Raw genomic sequence first — 17,197 nt, forward strand, 5'->3', positions numbered from 1 at the left:
ACTGCGTTCAAGGACAGAATGCTAAGGATGACAACCATTTGGTTAAACAAACTCTGACAAGGGGGTGAATTAAATTGCATTGAAGGCAATGGGTTTGTCCCTTCAATGTTTAACTGGGGACAAAAAAAAAAATGCAGCTCATCCAGGGTAGGGTGCCATCGAAACGGGATGAGTGGAGTCGAGAGTGGTGTTAGAAGTTCTGGATGTAAATTTGCTCGCTGAGCTGGAAGGTTTGTTTTCTGACGTTTTGTCATCATATCAAAACGTCAACTCTCCTGCTCCTCTGATGCTGCCTGAGCTGCTGTGCTTTTCCAGCATCACACTCTTGACTCTGACCTCCAGCACCTGCAGTCCTCACTTTCTCCTCTGGTGAAGCACCGCTGTTAGTGACCCCGCTTACTATTTATATGTTTAGAGGTTATAGGTCATCGGGATACAGGTGGAGGATAGGCCAGGATCCTGGATAACAGGGATAACACACGGATGTGGTAGCAGAGACTAATGCTCTGGGCACATGGGCTCGAATCCCATAATGGCAGCTAGTGGAACTTAAACTCAATTAATAAAAGCTGGTCTCTCATCAATCAGGATCAGGAAACCATTGTCGATCTGGTTCACTAATGCCATCTAGGGAAGGAAGCTGCCATCTTTACCTGGTCTGGGCCTATATGTGACTCCAGATCCATAGCAATTCTTCACGGTCCCCTGGGCAATTAGGGATGGGCAAAAAATACTGCCTGACCAGTGACACTCATGTCCCGTGGAAAATAAAGAAAAAAACCAGGACATGGGTAAAATAATGAGGGGTATAGATAGGGTTAATGGTAGGGGTCTTTTCCCTAGGATGGGGGATTTTAAGACTAGGAGGCATATTTTTAAAGGAGAGAGGGGAGAGGGACATTTTTTTTTAAACAGAGGAGAAAATGAGGACTGCAGGTGCTGGAGATCAGAGTCAAGAGTGTGGTGCTGGAAAAGCACAGCAGGTCAGGCAGCAGAGGAGCAGGAGAGTTGATGTTTCGAGCACAAGATTTTCATTTTTTTCCCCCACAGAGGGTGGACCATGTGTGAAATGAACTTCCCGAGGAAGTGGCAAATGTGGGCACAATTACAATGTTAAAAAGACATTTAGAGAAGGACGTGAATAGAACACAATAGCCTTTACTGTCACATGCACTCGAGCAAGGGCAGTGAAAAGTGTGTAATGTCGCCTCTCGGTGCCATTTTAGGTACAGGGTACTTAGCAACAGATACCTTAAGTGTTGTCACAGAATTGAAATAGTAGAGAAAAAAAAGACTAACGTGAGAATACAGAGTTTAAAAGTCCATAATGAGAATAAGAAGCATCTTTGAAAGTACTCGAGTTATAGTCCTTTCTCACAGAGTCCATGCCCGTCAGGTCGTAGAACATGAGGCCTCCCCTGTGTCCTGGAATCGCCTCTCCCTTGGCCAGCCCACGCTCTCTGCTCCCACTCCAGGCTCCAACCAGGACTCTGCTCCCAGCTCAGCCTGTTTGGAGGGCTACAGCCCAGGAGCAGGCATGTGGGACTAGTTTGGTTGGGATTATGATCAGCATGGTCTGGTTGGGCCGAAGAGTCTGTTTCTGTGTATATGAAGGAGGAAGTGAAGGAAGCCTACAATAGAAGTTTGGGAACTCCAGAGTGGACAGATGGGAAGAGGATGGAGACACACTGCCTGTGATTGCAGGTCTGAGTGGAAGCTACAACAGGCAATCCCATGGAGTCAGACACAGGAGGAGAAGCAAATTAGTGAGGTGTAATCGATTGTGTCAAAGACAACATGCAGAGAGCTCAGGGAGGACCAAGACGGATAGTTTGTCTGTACATGCAGATCCTATTCAATTTCCCGTTGTTACAAAACACTGTCAAGCTGTTTATATCAACAGTTAGCATTGAACACCGCCTACATAAACACTTAGAATGGAAATTTGCAAAGTCCCTTCCAATATACAGTTACAGGTGCTGGCCAGGGGGTGGTGATGTTGAGCAGGTTTATGAAGTCTCACTGAATCTATCACTATATTTGATCATTCGCTGAAACATTCATCAGCTCGGGGTGGGCAAAATACCAGCTTTAGAACTAAAACTAAAAGCAAAATCTATTCATTTCACTTACTCCAACAGCAGGCCAAAAAGTCAGGATGTGTGCAAATTCACACTATATATTTAAAGAGAAACGACTGAAACTACAGAACAACATCAAAGTAGGTGTAGACAACAGAGATTATTTAATGTCTGAATATTAAACAAAATTACTTTGTGGTGTTCTCAAGTCTTGTTTCTGAATGTAACAGCTCTTAGGTGATGATGGGGGGTTGCTAGTGCTGATGAAGGGTCAGCATGCAGAAAGCTTGTGATTTCAAACACATCTGTTGGATTATAACCTGGGAGAAAGTGGGTTGACAGAGTGATGTTGGAAAAGCACAGCAGGTCAGGCAGCATCTGAGGAGCAGGAGAATCAATGTTTTGGGCACAAGCCCGTCATCAGGATGAGGCTTGTGGGCAGGGGGGGGGGGGGGGGGGGGGGGGGGGGGGGGGGAGGCGCGGCGCTGAGAGATAAATGGGAGGATGTGATAGGTAGATCAGGGTGAGGGAGAAGGTGATTGGTTGGAGACGAGGGTGGAGCGGATTGGTGGGAAAGGTGATGACAGGTCAGGAGGGCAGTGCAGAGTTAGAAGCTTGGGACTGGGATAATATGGGGGGGGGGGGGGGGGGGGGGGAGGGGGGGGGGAGGGGGGGGGGGGGAGGGGGGAGGGGGAGGGGAGAAAGGTGGGGGGAAATGAGGAAGCGGTTGAAATCCACATTCATCCCGTGTTGGTTGCAGGTTCCCAAGGCAGAAGAGGAGGCGTTCCACCTCCAGGCGTTGGGTGGTCAGGGTTTGGCGGTGGAGGCAGCCCAGGACCTGCATGCCCTTGGTGGAGTGGGAGGGGGAGCTGAAGTGTTCAGCCACAGGGCAGTGGGGTTGGTTGGTGCAGGTGTCCCAGAGATGTTCTCTGAAACAATCCACAAGTCTCCCCCAATGTAGAGGAGACCACATCGGGTGCAACGGATACAGTAGATAACATTGGTGGAGGTACAGGCAAATTTCTGTCGGATGTAGAAGGATCTTTTGGGGCCTTGGACGGAAGTTTTGAGGCGGGGGGGGGTGCGGGGTACGGGGCGCGGGGGATGTGTGAACACAGGTTTTGCACTTCCTGTGGTGGCAGGGGAGGAGGGTGCCAGGAGTGGGGTGTATCATGTGACTTCTGACCTTGTCCACCCCAATCCAACCCCAGCATCTCCCCATCATGTTTAAATGCAGCAAACCTGTCCTAGTGGTAGGCTAATAATGGCAGGATTCTGAAACTGCAGTCACAACAGAGGGGGATCCCTGGAGCATTATTGCTGCACAGATCCCTCTGGGTGCAGCTCTGTCAGAATCAAAACCCAAACCGTGCCAATAAAACAGCTGACAGAGATGTATGGGACCATCACAAATCCTTGAATGAGGTGGAAATTGAGGGGAAGCAGAACTAATGTAAGGAAAACAGGTGCTTCAGGCTGTGTCAATACCAGTTTCACAGCATACTTCAGGCAATTCAGCAACCTTCCGGGTCATAACCCACCTCACACTCACACAGCTAGCTGAGAAAAGTGACACAGTCACACACAGATGTACAGCAAGGAAGCAGACCCTTCAGTTCAACTCATCCATGCTGACCAGATATCCTAAATTAATCTGGTCCCATTTGCCAGCACTTGGCCCATATCTCTCTAAACCCTTCCTATTCATATATCCATCCAGATGCCTTTTAAATGCTGTAATTGTACCAGCCTCCACCACTTCCTCTAGCAGCTCATTTCATACACGGACCACCCTCTGAGTGAAAAAGGTTGCCCCTTATGTCCCTTTTAAATCTTTCCCTTCTCATTTAGACCTATGCTTTCTAGTTCTGAACTGCCCCACCCTGGGGATAGACCTCAGCTTTTCATCCTACCCACACCCCTCATGATTTTATAAACCTCCATAATGTCACCCCTCAGCCTCTGACGCTCCAGGGAAAACAGCCCCAGCCTCTTCAACCTCTCCCTGTAGCTCAAATCCTCCAACTTTGGCAAAATCCTTGCAAATCTTTCCTGAACCCTTTCAAGTTTCACAACATCCTTTTTTTTAGCGGAGAGACCAGAACTGCACACAATATTCCAACAGTGGCCTAACCAATGTCCTGTACAGCTGCAACATGACCTCCCAACTTCTGTACTCGATGCTCTGACCAATGAAGGCAAATGTGCACAATGCCTTCTTCACTATCCTGCCTACTGGTGACCCTACTCTTTTTAAAGCCAGCATCAATGAATGAAGTTTAGATCAAAATCCACACGTGATTGGGAGTAAGTGGGGTATCGCCAATAAATCAAAATGCTCAGAGAATCAGTGAGAAGGGTTGGAGTTATACAACACTGTGGGTAGTGTCAGGGTCTCAGTAGACCTGGTCACCCTACCAAAGTGGGGTCAGGCAGAGGAAGGGATAAAAGGAGGAAATTGGAATCGAGGAAGTGACTCACTCCAATGCTGGCCTTAAGTCTCGCATTCGTAGTGCCTCTAGAATCCTGTTCAATTCCAGAAAGGGCTCCTTCTGACTGAGATCAATACATATTCCAGATTCCTAGAGGGAAAAATAGGATGTATCACGATGTGTTCAGCACTCACAAATAACTAACATTCTACCAGAATTTATAGCAACTGTTGTAATCCAGGCAGCGACAGGTCCTGTTCCAAGGCAGACAATGTGGCTTTAATCTCCCATTCCAGAGACTTATACCCAGGCTGATACTCTATGCAATACTGAGGGGGTGCTGCACTGGTGGAGAGCCAGCTGTCCCCTCAGGGACGATGCAAAGAGATCACCTGACACTCTTGAAGGAGATTCCCTGGTGTCCCAGCCAATCAGACAATCTGCTCATTACCTCATTGCTATCCAATGATAGGCAATAGAGGTGAAGCTGGAAGAGCACAGCAGGTCAGACAGCATCCAAGAGACAGGAATGTGAACGTTCTGGGCCAAAACCCTTTGTCAAAACTGGTGTGAGAACAGCGACAATATTTACCCTGAAGGGTTTTGATCTGAAATGCTGGCTTTCCTGCCCCTCGGATGCTGTCTGACCTGCTGTATTTTTCAGCTGCACATCTATTGGCTCTGACTTCCAGCTCCTACAGTCCTTACTGTCTCCAAGCTCTTCAGTGGAACCTTGCTCCATGCAAATTAATTCCTGCCTTTCTTACTTTGTAGCAGTAACTACACTTCAGAACTACCTAACTGAATGGATTGGAATGATTTGGAGATGCCGGTGTTGGACTGGGGTGTACAAGGTTAAAAATCACCCAACACCAGGTTATAGTCCAACAGGTTTAATTGGAAGCACTAGCTTTTGGAGCGCTGCTCCTTCATCAGGTGGTCTAGACAAGTCAACACATTCACTTTGTAATTCAAAACCACACCTCTCCCATTCACCAAAAGGAGATGACCTCAATCACAGAAGGAGTTGGCTGTCGTGTCGTGCTGCCCCTTGAAGGGGAGTTTTTGAATTAGCCCCACACCTCACGCCCCTTCCCCACAACTTTCTCTTTCAACTAGTCTGATGTCATAGAGATGTACAGCATGGAAACAGACCCTTTGGTCCAACCTGTCCATGCCAACCAGATATCCCAACCCAATCTAGTCCCACCTGGCAGCACTTGGCCCATATCCCTCCAAACCCTTCCTATTCATATACCCATCCAAATGCCTCTTAGATGTTGCAATTGTACCACCCCCCCACCACATCCTCTGGCAGCTCATTCCATACACATACCATCCTCTGCATGAAAAAGTTGCCCCTTACGTCTCTTTTATCTTTCCCCTCTCACCCTAAACCTATGCCGTCTAGTTCTGGACTCCCCGACCCCAGGGAAAAGACTGTCTATTTATCCTATCCTATGATGGGCTGAATGGCCTCACTCTCTGTTGTAACCGCCCTTTATGATTCCAGAAGGACTGACCAATTCCCTTATGAAAGTTACAATTAGATTTTCCACCATCCTTCCAGCAGCATTTCAGATTGTGGAGCAAATCAGAGCTCCACGTTCTCTTAATTTCCCTCCTCGTTTCCTGATTGTCTTCGATCGGAGTCCCATACCCTGGTAACTGAACCAGAAGCTGCTGGGAATAGGAATACAGCCCCATAGCATGGTTCGTCTAGTCATTTCATTCATGTAATGTCTGTAGAAATCAGGCCTGTCACTTGGACTGTTACCACAGAATCAAACCCATCACCAGAAGATCCAGACTGTCCCTATCATTCCTGATGGAGACATCTGGAGCCCCAGATCTACTTTTGTACAGCTCAAAGATAAAAAAAAAAGAGAGTTGCTTGAGTCACAACAGCACATTTCCTCATCCCAGCACTTATAATCAGAATCTGAAAGGCATGTAGATGCTATACGTTTCCCAATGACGATATTTGTCAACAGAGGCACGGGTGAGGCACCATATGTAGATAACTTTTTTAAAAAAAAGAAATAAAGAAATCATTCTTGGAACGTGGGTGCCACTAACAACATTCCCAATAGGAAAGGAGAGACACCCTCTAAAACTGCTGCAGTATGGAAACACACACAGTGCTGTTTCTGAGGGAGTTTTTGGAGTCTGGAACAATATAATTCCAAGCTAGGAAGATGCAGACTTGGAAGGTAACTTGTAGTGGGCGAGGTCCTTGTCCTTCTTTATGGGAGGACATTGGGATTGGATTGTTGGTGTGTGTAGTACTCATGGGAGGAAGTGAACATTTAACCACCATAGACAGACCATAGTCTCAGCCACTGCACTTGCGACAGCCATTCTTACCTGTACACACACACACACACACACACACACACACACACACACTTACCTGGCACAGTTCTTCAGCAACATTCAACAACCCCTGTTGGTACAAATGTTCGACTACAGCTTCACTCAAGGACTGCTGCTTCTCACTGGAATCCCAGACACCGTCTACACCCACAGCACTCACATCAGTGTCGAAATTCTACATAACACAACAAAAGAGTCAGCAGACAGAATCTCCATTTAGGTGCAAATTCACTGAGAAACCCACGTGCTTTTTTTAAACAAAGGTTAGATTCCCTATAGTTTGGAAACAGGCCCTTCGGCCCAACAAGTCCACACCTACCCTCCGAAAAGTAACCCACCCAGACGAATTTCCCTCCGACTAATGCACCCAACACCATGGGCAATTTTAGCATGGCCAATTCACCTAACCTGCACATTTTTGGACTTTGGGAGGAAACCCGCACAGACACGGGAAGAATGTGCACATTCAGAATGGCAGAATCTGCACAGGCAATCGCCCAACACTGGAATCGAACCTGGGTCCCTAGTGCTGCGAGGCAGCAGTGCTAACCACTGGAAAAAAAAGACTCACCAATCCTGTTGGTACAACATGGGACTCTGACACAGACATCAATGTTCTATAGGAGCAGAGATTACAGAATAGACCAGACAGTAGTTACATTCTGCAAGGACAGGCTTGAGGGTTTAAACCATCTCTGTCTGTTCCATCAACAATCAATTCATTTTTATTTATCCTGTACTTACTCTTCATTGGATTTCAATGTTCCTATTTTTCCCCTTTCCAGAATCATAAAAGCATAGAATCCCTATAGCGTGGAAACAGGCCATCCAGCCCACACAGACGCTCCGAAGAGCATCCTACCCAGACCCAGCCCCCTCACCCCTGTAACCCTGCATTTTCTATGGCCGATCCACCGAACCGATACATCCCTGAACACTGTGGGGCAATTTAGCGTGGCCGAACCACCTAATCTACAGGTCTTTGGGAGGAAACCGAAGCATCCAGAGGAAACCCACGTAGATGCAGGGAGAACATGCAAATTCCATACAGACAAGTACCAGAGGCTGGAATCGAACCTGGGTCCTTGGCACTGTGAGGCAGCAGTGCTAACCACTGAGCTACCGTGTCACTCTTGCCTTTTTATTCCCTTCTTTGTTATTTCAAGTCTCCTGTGCACACCCAGGAAATATTCAGAACCCTTGGGTGACCTGTCTCTAGTGCAGCATCAGTTAAAGAACAACAACACCTGAGCAGCCACTGGATGGTAAAGAAGAACTGCTTGCTGAAGATTCGCCATCTGATCCTCCTTCCATTCACAAACAGAGATAACTGTCTCTGCTCAGATTGCTTTGGAGGAACCGGTGTTGGACTGGGGTGGACAAAGTTAAAACCCACACAACACCAGGTTATAGTCCAACACTTATTTGGATGCACTAGCTTTCAGACCACTGGCCCACAACCACCTGGCGAATGAGCTAGTGCTTCCAATTAAACCTGTTGGACTATAATCTGGTGTTGTGTGATTGTTTTCTGAAACAATAGAATTACTGGTCTGACTGAAGAGAAAACATAACCAAGTGTCCCTTTAAATCAGTGTTTATATGCTTTACTGCTTCAAATTTCTGGCCCATGACATCACAGAATCTTTTGTTATTCAATCTGTATCAGACACTACCTGTTCTCCCATAAAGCAAAATAATGCAAGGAAGGCCAACAGAATTGTGTGATCAAGAATCCCAATGTTAGTATGACCAGGTACCTTATTAGTAAGCCGACACAGCAGTGCAGTGGTAACTGAAATAACTCCGCAGAGGCTGGTATCTGTCAACAGGTCAGCTTTTATTTACAGGTACACAGTACAGAGCTGGCTCAGGAGAAAGGACAGTGCCTCTGACACTCTGTTTACATCTGGAGAAAGTGAAGACTGCAGATGCTGGAGAATGTATAATTCCTTCTTGATGAAGGGCTTACGCCCGAAATGTCGATTCTCCTGTTCCTTGGATGCTGCCTGACCATGCTGCGCTTTTCCAGCACCACAATCTCGACTGCTGTTTATAAATTTTTTAAAAAATAACTTCCCTGGAAAGGAGGGGGGTGGGTGGGGGGGAGAGAAAAGGAAACTCTCGTCCTCCTCCAAAACAGACCAGCAGCAGGAACACACTGACTGTTGAGGAGATTCTAAATCTCCTGATTATTTCGTTTTAATTTTCCCCCACACTACCAACTAACTGGTAGTGCTTATATTTTTAGACTCCTGTTTATATCTGTCAACCAGGGCTCCCTGATTGGACCAGATTAACAGCCCCAAACAGGGAACTCCGATTCTATGAGGTCCACCTGGCTGACCTCATTACAATCACTACAGTAATGTCACTGGACCAATAGTCCAGAATCCCAGAATAATGCTTACATTGAAATGGGTTCAAATCCCAGAGCAGATGGCAGCTTCAAATTCAATTAATAAAAAGAGAGGAGAAAAAACAATGTCAATATGATGAACTTGTCTCAACAACGTCAACTACAAACTATTATTGATTATCGGAAGAACCATTCATTAACATTCTTTTAGAAATCTGCTATTCTTACCTGGTCTCACCAAGTCAGTCATTCAGTGTCAGAGCAATGGACATACCAGACTGGCCTTGCCAGTCATGCCTAACGTTATGACAGGATAAAACAAAAAAACCTGAAATCATTCACCAACAGATTCTGTTTTGAGGAAGCCATGTCCCAAAAGGAGTTTGAAAAAAAAAGACATAACGTATCTAAAATTTCAAAAGCATTTGAGAGCTCTCAGAATGGTTTGAGCATTATGACCCCCCATTGGGTATTTAGGAGTAACACACAGGTACCTGCTCAGGGATTTCAGTCAGCTCAAGGACCAGAAACAGATACAGCGTCAGTTCCTTTTTAATTCATTCATGGAATGAATGGGTGCGCCATTCCTAATGCCCTTGAGAAAGTGGGGGTGAGCTGCCATATTGAAATATGGATGTGCGTGTGGTGTAGGCAGACCCATGATGCTGTTAGGGAGGACGTTCCCGCTCCAGTAACACTGAGGAAGTGGCAATATACTTCCAGGTCAGAACTACCAGCAGCTTGGAGGGGATTTTGCAAGTTATGATATTCCCAAGTAACTGCTGCCCTGGTCCTTCCAGAAGGGAGTGCTCAAGTTTGGAAGCTGCTCTCTAAGGACCATTGATGAGTTGTTGTATTAAATCTTATAGATGTCAGTGGTTGTGGTGGTGGGGGAGGGTGGATGTGTGTGGATGCACTGCCAATCATGTGGGCTGCTTCCCATCACTTTACCGATGATCAAGAGGCGACCAATTGGGTGGTAACTGGACGGGATGGGTTTGTCCTGCGTTTTCTGTACAGGGCATATCTGGGCAATTTCCCACATTGATGGATCAATGCAGCAACTGTACTGGAACAGCTTGGCTAGAGGAGCGGCAAGTTCTGGAGCTCAAGTCTTCAGTACTATTACAGGAATGTTGTCAGGGCCCAAAGACTTTGCAGTATCCCAGGGCCTCTAACCGTTTTTGGACAATACATGAAGTGAATCAAATTGGCTGAAGACTGGTATCTGTGATGCTGGGAAGCACTCAACAATTTTGGCTGATTGTTACAAACACATCAGCCTTACCTTTGGCACTTAGCTGCTGTGCTCCCTCATTGTGGATGGGAATATTTGGGGAGCCAACTCCTCCAGCAGGTTGTTTAATCATCACCAGCAGGAGGACTCCTTTCCCACGTTTGACCTGACACCATAAGACTTCCTGGGGAGTTAACACTGAGGACACCCCCAGGATAACTCCTTCCAGACTGTAAGCCACTGCATCGTCACTATGCTGGAGTTGTCCCACAGCACAGTGATGGCAGTATACAGGACATCATCCAGGAGGTTTGATTCTCTCAGTGTGACTACGTCAGGCTGTTGCTTATCTCGGCTGTGAGGCAGCTCTCCCTATTTTGGCACTGGCCCCCAAATTTGATGATGAGAATTTTGCAGAGTTGACACCACTGTGCTTGCCAATACCTAGGTCAATGCCAGATGATCTGTCTGGTCTCAATCCTTTCCTTTTCTGTTTAAGGCTATTGACAACAGAGTGGCTTGCTAGGCCATTCCCCAGGTCTCTGAGTTACTAAAGTCATCAAGTAATAACATGCTACACCAATATGGATAGCAATATTTTACAAATTCAAAAGCAGATATATAGTTTCATATTGCCAAGACAACAATAAAGTTACTTTATAAATATGATAATGCAATAATGCTCCTAAGAAGGTCTTGTGCTAATTTATCAAACAATTTGACAAAGGTTGGAGGAGATATTAGGACAGGGCGAAAGGTTGTTTTTAAAAAGAATGTCTCAAAGAGGATTTTGGGAAGCTATTCCAGAGTTTGAGCTTAGCAGATGAACATAAGGCTGCCAAAAATGGAGCAAGACAGGGAGGAGCAGAGAGATCTCACAGGGCTGTAGGACAACAGGAAGTCGATGATTAATATGGTCACAGCCAACAGTAAAGTTGGGAGAGAGACAGAGAGAAATTGGAAAGGTCTTACAGTGTGGCACATACCCTGTCGATAGCTTTTCCCACTTTGGAGACACTGCCGTGAATATCTTTGTGATCGGAGGCCAGTTTCTGGACTGTGTCCTTTATCTTCTTACAGCACTGGGACATGACCAGCAACAGTGTTGCTGACAACTGGGCATCAAGGCAGCCTGCAAAACAAAAACACAACAGAAACTTATCACCCCTGAGCCACCAAACTCACCTGCTGAGCACAATACCTTTCTATTCAGTACTCACCTGCAGTAACCTGTTTGCAAATAACAAGCCCTGCTAAACGTACAATGGCTCTTAGGGAGCAACGGACATGAATTTAGCTGGTGAAGACATTATTTGACTCAACTTTTACATTTAAAGGTCACTGTTCAACTTTCTTATACCTAAATAGGACAATTTAGGTCAATTAATAGTTTTAAATTCGCAAGGTTAATTAAAGGGCTTTGCTAGTAAACGTTTTATTGCAGGTCAGGAACAGCTCGACTTGATTTTGGTTTTAAAAAAGATTGCTTTCCATCTATAAATATGTCATTTTGCAGTACAACAGATGTGCTGTAGGTCGTTTGAGTGATGAGTTTATTAGAATGACAGGTGAAAACACAGGGTCTATCTCTTTACAGTTAGGGTGGATCCACATCCCTTTAAGGACACGCTATCCACTTATTGCTGTGTACACACTTGGGAGCTCATTTCTCACTCTGGACACACGAAAATTCGGGAGATTTGTGTACACCCTGCCCTGGGCTGGAATAATGGATGCAACAGCTTCCTTTCCATGTCTTTGTCCATTTGACATTTTGAGATGTGGCGTTGTTTGAAAGTGAAAGGACGCACAGTGGCTCAGTGGTTAGCACTGCTGCCTCACAGTGCCAGAGACCTGGGTTCAATTCCTGCCTCAGGCGACTGACTGTGTGGAGTTTGCACATTCTCCCCGTGTCTGCGTGGGTTTCCTCCGGGTGCTCCGGTTTCCTCCCACAATCCAAAAAGCGTGCAGGTTAGGTGAATTGGCCACGCTTAATTGCCTGTAGTGTTAGGTGAAAGAGTAAATGTAGGGGAATGGGACTGGGTGGGTTGCTCTTCGAAGGGTAGGTGTGGGCTTGTTGGACTGAAAGGCCTGTTTCCACACTGATAAGTAATCTAATCTAGTTCGACACTCATGAGAGATGGCACATTTGGACTGACAATCTCTTCCCCCATCACAACCAGAACTCTTCAGTGTTTTCCATCATTTGTATCGTGAAATATCATAGATGACAATCCCCATTTTGAGAGCAACCACAGAACATTCAACATCCTACTGATACAGGGGCTTAGAAAAGAGTAGATTCTGGGGATCCCACTCCTGGATTTCCCTACCCAGAGGGACCAAGTGGAATGGGACCTATCCATTGTGACAGAGGAGGGATTTATGGATAAAGGGACCACAATGACAGGTTCCAAGGTTTAGCAGAGCATGGATTCAGGAGTGCAGCAACTACAGAGATGAAGAGGATACCTGGGAACGTTCTGGCCCAGTGGGTCCATGGGGCTGCAGTGAGGTGAGCTTTCCCGAGGGGGAGGGGGAAAAGGGACAACCTCTCCAGCCGAGCGGATGCAGAGGGCAGCAGGATGTTGTGCCCTCCACCTGTACAAAGGACCACGGGGCGGGAGGATGCTGGTGGGAAAAGCCATGCTCGGAGCTGTTCAGCAGTGACCTGCAGAACACACTTCAGGTTAGTACACCTTCTAACTCCACTCTATCACAGCTCCATCCATCCAAACAGTCATTACACAGTCAGCCTCAGCCTCAGCCCCAGTATGGGTCCATCTCTGACCAGGGTCCCCAGCCACCACCCCCGCCCCCCTCCCCATTGCGTACTGTCACCTTCCCTCTGTGCACATCTATCTCGCTCCCTGGTCCAACTCATCCATGCTGACCAGATATCCTAACCCAATCTAGTCCCACCTGCCAGCACCCAGACCATATCCCTCATGTATGCATCCAGATGACTTCTAAATGCTGTAATTGTACCAGCCTCCACCACTTTCTCTGGCAGTTCATTCCATACACACACCACTCTGCCTGAAAACATTGTCCCTTAGGTCCCTTTTAAACCTTTCCCCTGTCACCTTAAACCTATACCCTCAAGTTCTGGATTCCCCCACCCCAGAATAGAGATGTCAGCTTTTCAACCTATCCATGCCACTCATGATTTTATAAACCTCTGCAAAAGGTCATCCCTTCGCCTCTAACACTCTGGGAAACAGCCCCAGCCTATTGAGCCTCTCCCTATAGCTCAAACTTTCCAAATCCAGGAACATCCTTGTTCAGTCTTTGTTCAATAACACTCCCCAGGGCCCAATCATTAACTGTACAAGTCCTATCTTGGTTTGCCTTACCAAAATGCTACACCTTACAGTTATCGGAAATAAACTCCATTTGCCAATCCTCAGCCCATTGGCCCATCCGATCAAGGCCGCATTGTTCTGAGGTAACCTTTGCTGACCACTACACCTCCTATGTTGGTGTCATCTGCAAACTTACTAACCATACTTCCTACATTCACATCCAAACCATTTATATAAATGAAGAAAAGTAGTGGACCCAGCACTGATCCTTGTGGCACTCCACTGGTCACAGGCCTCCAGTCTGAAAAACAACCCTCCACCACCACCCTCTGTCTTCTACCTTTGAGCCAGTTCTGTATCCAAATGGCTAGTTCTCCATGTATTCCGTGAAATCTAACCTTACTAATCAGTTTTCCCATGGGGAACCTTGTTGATCGCCTTACTGAAGCCCATCTAGACAGTGTCAACATGGTAAAGACAGAGCAGTAGACAAAGTCAAACATCTCACAACACCAGGTTATAGTCCAAGGTGACAGTACGCAATGGGGAGGGGGGCTGGGGTGGTGGCTGGGGACTATAACCTGGTGTTGAGAGATTTTTAAACTTTGTCCACTCCAGTCTAACACAGGCTCCTCCACATCATATTGATCATGTTGAGGGAGACCATGTAGCCAGCCCTTGGCCAAGCTGTGAGAGCTGGTCCTTTGGCTGGCTGGAGATTCTCACCTTCCTCACAGCGGAATCGGACTGGATCAGCCCCTCTGCCCTTACAGGGCTGGGGAGCAGGTTGTATGGCTCGAAGGGCCAAATGGCCTCCTCCCAATCTTCTATTATAGCTACCCCTGGTCTGTTAGCTTCACTGAGTACCCACCATGGTGACCCAGGCAAGTTTCTGACAGCTCAGGGAGTAGCTACACTTTGAATCCAGGGTTAGATAAACTCTCAAATTGTTTTATCAATTAACATTACAGCAAACAGTTTTATTATTGCAGCATCTAAGGGAAACAGCAGTGTGCAGGTTGATCAAGACTTCTGGATAATCAAGAGGTACGAATAACCATAGCAAACCCTGACCTAGCAACATTTCAGGATATTCCTATAAAAATCTATGTAAAAACAGTGACATACTTCCTAAACATCAACATAAAAGCACACACTAATTAATAGAAGTGTAGTGCAGAGGTTTATACCTACACCATAAACACGGGGACATTACAGTGTTTGAGTTAGACAGTTGTTGCAGATTTATCCAGAATGCTGGTTAAAACAGAAGCTTGCTCTAAGTGGTTTCCTGCCAGATCCAATGGATTCACTGCAGGCTTCAGAACCCGCCCTGGGGAAATGGGAGGGGGTAGGTGGAGCTTGGGACTCAACCCAACATCAGTTACAGGGGGTTTGGGGAACCTCGCATGCAGGCTACCCCACCTCCTGTTGGCCAAGAACATGTTATTACTATGAAATTACTTTTCCTTCCTCCCAGACGTTGACAGAGCTTTGAGATTTAAAGGTGGATATCAAATCAGCAGCTAAGCTAAAAACTGCAGAAGCCAGTGGAGAATGGTTTTATGATGTTTTTGAACCACTCACACACCCAAAAAAATATAGATGGGGCCATCCTAGTAAAAGTCTATATAATACACATGCAACACGCCAGAGGGGACTGGGCCAAACAATCATGGGAAAAATTGTGGAATTTCTGAAACTGGACTTTTAACCCACTGATCATACAATACAGGAATTCAAAATTCCCAACAGTTAATAATGGAGCTTAGCAAAGCCAAAAGTGAGGACTGCAGATGCTGGAGATAAGAGTCTAGATTAGTGTGGTGCTGGAAAAGGCAGCATCCGAGGAGCAGATTGATTCACCACGCAGCATCTTAAGGCACTCCACAATACTCTCCCCTCAGGGGTCTTGTGCCACAGTGGTAACATCCCGACCTCTGGGTCAGGGGTTCTGACTTCATGTCCCATCTACTCCAGAGTTTTGTCATAACACGTCCGGACAGGTTGATGAAAAATATTGACACTCTCCTTTGAGCAGTGCTGTGCCCTGTCTTGGAAATGTGATAAACAGTGACTTGTTTCCTGATATCATTCACTCTGTGGTTCAGCTGAACAAACAGTGGACAGTCATTCACCTAAAATCTAAAACTTCACAACCTGGTTCAAAAGCCAGCTGGGAACTTTGTATGTTTCAATGATTAAACAATTTGGTTTAATTTCAGCAGAACACCATGTGTCCCTGTGATGTGACACATGGGATATAACATACATTATTAGGTAATTTCATTACCAAACGGATTGCAAATGTTTCTAAGTATAAGTATTTCCCTCACCACATGTACCACCCAGAGTCACAGATCTCCAAAATACCCTTCCTCCCCTAATGTAAAGTGCAGCCACCAAACAAGTAGAAACAATGTCCTTAATGTGCATTTTAAAAAAAATTATGAGCACCGACTCATTGCATTAATTAAACTCAGTGCTTCAGTGTAATGCTGTTGTGGATTCACAGTCCCCAGAAACAAGAGGAGATTAAGTCTCAGAGTGGATGAGCCCACCATCTGTAGTGCCTGCAGACCTGATTGTTAATTATTTTGGGAACAGTTCCCAAAACAATCTATTTTTCTTTTTGTTTGGCAAGAGGGTTTGAAGTAAGTTTTAAAAATTTAAAATCACAGAACTGGAGACTGGAGACAAAGAACATAAACAGATGATTGTTTGTTTATATTCATCTGTTGGAATCAGGAACGTGGAGAGCACACAGGAACCTGTCTGACTGCAGCGTGTAGGTCTGGAAACATCATTTCCAACAACAATATGTGGGAGCAAGCTACTGCAGATGCTGGAATCTGTACTGAAAACAAAAAATGCTGGAGATCACAGTGGGTCAGGCAACATTCATGGAGAGGGGGCAAGCTAACCTTTCAAGTCTAGATGACCCTTCATCAGAGCCAATATGCATCCACAATTCCTCAATTTTGGCCAATTCTCCCTGATTTTCCAAGTTTAAATTAGTATTTTTAAATACCAAGGATCTCAATCAGAATAGGGGCCTATTATTAAAAGAAAAAAAAAACCAAGTAAAAGAAATATCTCTACTCCCAAATAGGAGTGCAACGGCTGTATGAGGAGGTGACCATGCTGGACTTTGATGGCCTCATTAGTTGAATAGCTGAAAGGCAATCAACGTTAGGCTCAACCTGGAGGCTGTTCCATTACAGCAAGGATGTGGGGTGGCACTGACTGGTAGCCCTGCACAATAGCACTGCAGATATTCAACATTTCAGGGTCAGGAGAAGAGGATTACATGTTATCTTGTTTAGCATAACACTCAATGAACAGATTTTCAATAGAACTGTGTTCCAAAACAAGAACAGATTTTTTTTTTAAAAAAAGGAAAGGAT

At 45.9% G+C, this 17,197-nt stretch overlaps 1 protein-coding gene across 1 annotated transcript in view; it reads right to left on the minus strand.

Moving 5' to 3' along the window:
* rmnd5b (required for meiotic nuclear division 5 homolog B) overlaps positions 1-17,197 on the minus strand; it is a 40,096-nt gene that overhangs the window by 21,746 nt on the left and 1,153 nt on the right. The window contains exons 2-4 of the mRNA XM_072591198.1: positions 11,472-11,617; positions 6,927-7,064; positions 4,563-4,663 (exon numbers count right to left, since the gene is read on the minus strand). Of these exons, the coding sequence (XP_072447299.1) occupies positions 4,563-4,663; positions 6,927-7,064; positions 11,472-11,617 (385 nt within the window). The remainder of the gene's footprint in view (positions 1-4,562; positions 4,664-6,926; positions 7,065-11,471; positions 11,618-17,197) is intronic.

Source organism: Chiloscyllium punctatum, chromosome 20, assembly GCF_047496795.1.
Source record: "Chiloscyllium punctatum isolate Juve2018m chromosome 20, sChiPun1.3, whole genome shotgun sequence".
Lineage (NCBI taxonomy): Eukaryota > Metazoa > Chordata > Chondrichthyes > Orectolobiformes > Hemiscylliidae > Chiloscyllium > Chiloscyllium punctatum.